The sequence below is a fragment of the Erinaceus europaeus genome, chromosome 17 (genome assembly GCF_950295315.1).
Source record: "Erinaceus europaeus chromosome 17, mEriEur2.1, whole genome shotgun sequence".
Taxonomy (NCBI): Eukaryota; Metazoa; Chordata; class Mammalia; order Eulipotyphla; family Erinaceidae; genus Erinaceus; species Erinaceus europaeus.
The window spans coordinates 13107009-13110241 of NC_080178.1; the positions used below are offsets into that span (position 1 = coordinate 13107009).

General features: G+C 38.1%; 1 protein-coding gene across 1 annotated transcript; it reads right to left on the reverse strand.

Annotated features, from left to right (window-relative positions):
* Positions 1-1505: 1505 nt before the first annotated feature.
* LOC103109896 (olfactory receptor 4C15-like) lies at positions 1506-2456 on the reverse strand. The gene has a single exon (XM_007519014.2). It carries the CDS (start codon positions 2439-2441, stop codon positions 1506-1508), a length of 936 nt encoding a protein of 311 aa, XP_007519076.1. The 5' UTR covers positions 2442-2456.
* Positions 2457-3233: the final 777 nt, after the last annotated feature.

The following is a 3233-nucleotide window of genomic DNA, read 5'->3' on the forward strand; positions in this document are numbered from 1 at the left end:
TCGGTATTGACTAGAATGTTCCAACAAAGGACCCTACCATGATTCAAATTTTTGGGGTCAGAAAGGGCACACCTGGTTGAGCAAACACATTACCTTGCACAATGACCTTGGTTCAAGCCTCCAGTCCCCACCTGCTAGGGGAAAGCTTTGCAAGCGGTGAAACAGGGATATGGGTGCCTCTCTGCCTCTCTCTCCCACTACCTTCTCAATTTCCTATCAAATTAAATAACATAAAAAAATCTTTGGGAGTTGGCACAGTATGTTAAGCACACATGGCACCAAGCACAAAGACCAGTGTAAGGATCCTGGTTAGAACCTCAGCTCCCCACCTGCAGGGGGTCACTTCACAGGTGCTGAAGTAGGTCTGCAGATGTCTGTCTCTCTCTCTTTCCCCCTGTCTACCTTGCCAGGGCCCTGAGATTAGATGCGTCCTAGGGAGGAGAGAGAGTAAGCAGAGCCAGTGGATCAGAAAGGCTCAGATGGGAACACACATCCCTAGATGGGACAATGTCTAGAATGTGCCCCCTTCCCCCAAGCTTCAAGGATTATTTATTTGTAAAGTTAATGCATTACACAACATTGTTCACATCAAGCAACAGATGGTTATACAAAGATCAGAATACAGTTCTCAGGGAGAAAACATCAGGGTACATGTGCTTGAAACTGCCATTATCAAAATGTCATAATAATGCCAGGTATATTCTTTTGATGACATAAGATATTGAATTTATTTCAGTGAACACATGCACAATCTCCAGACCCTCAGGGCAGCAGGCAGGCATTCAGATTTATGGTTAATCAATGTGGCAATCCAACCCCTCTACTGCCTGTAGGCAGGAGTGTCCAAAATATCTAAACTTCACCTTAGAGATGGATTCTGAGATAATAAGACAGAGCCAGAAATTCAGGCCTTATGGAAAATTAGTCAAAGGAACGTACTTATAGACAAATAACTAGAAAAATATATACTTTGCAAGCATAGGGCAGGGTTATAACTCAGTAAGATTTCTAACAAGTATCAGGAAGTCTGAGATCAGAAAACTTCGACAACAGACATTAACTATAGAAAAAATATAATATGATGAAAATATGTAGCTAAGTTGGAAAATTAAACTATATTATCTAAACATGAAAAGTTTTCATTTAAAATACTTTAGGTTTATGTATAAATCTCTAAGTTTTTTTAACAGCCATGTGCAAAGTTTTTTTTTTTCACAAAGTCTGAATGGAATAATTGCACATTAATAGGTATTTCACTTTTTAGCTATTACTCTTTAGTATATATAAAGCAAAAATAAATTCAAAGTATTTACAGAAGATACTGAAGAATCAGAATCTTATGTGGCTTAAGAGCAAAAGCATTTCCTCTGACCACCATGTTAACTCTCATTATTATTACATTCTCTGTCTCCAGCTGAGTGGTACAGTCACGTAAATGTGTGGAAGAATTTTTTGAATGAATATGAAAAATATTTTATGAATATTTTTGTCCAAATAATGCTGCTTTATTTTCCCTGGGAAGTAACCATGATTCTGCTCCACAGTTTCTTCATGGCATTTTTTATTTCCCTATTCCGGACAGTATAAATCAAAGGATTGAATAAGGGAGTTAGGCCGGTATAAAAAATAGCTAAAATTTTGTCAAAGGAAATAGCAGATGGAGGTCTTGCATACTCAAATATACAGGGGACAAAGAACAAAACCACAACAGCAACATGAGATCCACAGGTAGAGAGGGCTTTCCTCTGCCCTTCAGTGCTATGGTTTCTCAGGGAGAATAAGATAACACCATAGGAGACCAGCAGCATTGAGAAGATTAGTATGCAGAAAAACCCACTGTTGGCGACTACAAATAAGCCAAAGGCGTGAGTATCAGTGCAGGCAAGCTTCAATAATGGGTATAAGTCACAGATGAAATGATCAATGATATTGGGGCCGCAGAACGGCAGCTGTAAAATAAAGAAAATCTGAATAATGGAATGTAGAAAGCCCCCAGCCCAGGCTACTCCAATCAGAATACCACAGAGCCTCCAGTTCATGATGGAAGAGTAGTGCAAGGGTTTGCAAATGGCCACGTATCTGTCATAGGCCATAGCTGTGAGGACAATCACCTCCACGCCAGCAAAGAAATGTCCAAAAAAGAGCTGGGTTATGCAGGCTTCAAAAGACATGGCATGCTTCACATAGAGAGAATCCACAATCAGCTTTGGGAGGATGACAGAAGACAGACAAGCATCTAGGAAGGACAGGAAGGACAGGAAGAAGTACATTGGAGAGCCCAAAAGAGCTGAAGTCCTGATGACGGTCACCACAATTAGCAAGTTGCCCCCCATAGTTGCAAAGTAGATAAACAGAAAGACAACAAATACTAGTTTCTGGACATGTGGGTTCTGTGAAAGTCCCATGAAGATGAATTCAGTCACATGACTTCGGTTTTGCATTATTTCAGAGGATGAACTGAAGCTATTGAGATAATCATGTGGAACCTGAAATTACAGGATAGACAGAAAGATTCACATCAGATCAATATGTTGTTATATGTATCGACCAGTTCATGGATCCATATGGAAAAAAAAACCTTTGTAACTCTACTTTTATTGCATTAATAAACATAATTTCATTAATATTAATTGTAGTGATTAAGCAAAATGAGGTGAAAAATAAATTGTTAATGTAATTTATATTGAGCTTCAGAAAATGAGCATATGTATGTTAGCAGCTGTTAAACTGAAAATAGATCTTATCTCAAATCACTTAGTACTAGACTGCTGAAATGGGTTTTTGAGGATCCTGAAGTCACATTCTAGTTCTGAAGAAAACCTGATTGAAACTGGCCATTATTGCTGCATTAAACAGGGTCTTGAGTAATTTGTATGCTATCCTGGATTAAAAAATAAAATTTTTCTTTTCTATAAAAGAAAAGCTAACACTTAGTTTAGAAGCGATAAGAGAAAATGGCTGTTTTCATAGATGGCTCAAAGACTAGGTGCTATGCGATTAGACATTTTCCTTGACAAATAGGTCAGTGACTTCAGTACAAAGATCATGTCTAATAACAATTCTCATTCAATGTTCCTACTTCAATTTTCATTCTTCTCTGTAGCTAAGAGATAGGTATAGAGTTCATATGAAGCTTCAGGCTTCAGTTGAGCACAGATTCTAAAATAATCAGATAAGTGCATACCAGCATAAAACATCTTAGGTATATTCTAAATATATGGCTCTTGACTCAG

Excerpts from the sequence above, each read along its gene's own strand:
- LOC103109896 (XM_007519014.2), bottom strand. The coding sequence starts at position 2,441 with ATGCAAAACCGAAGTCATGTGACTGAATTCATCTTCATGGGACTTTCA.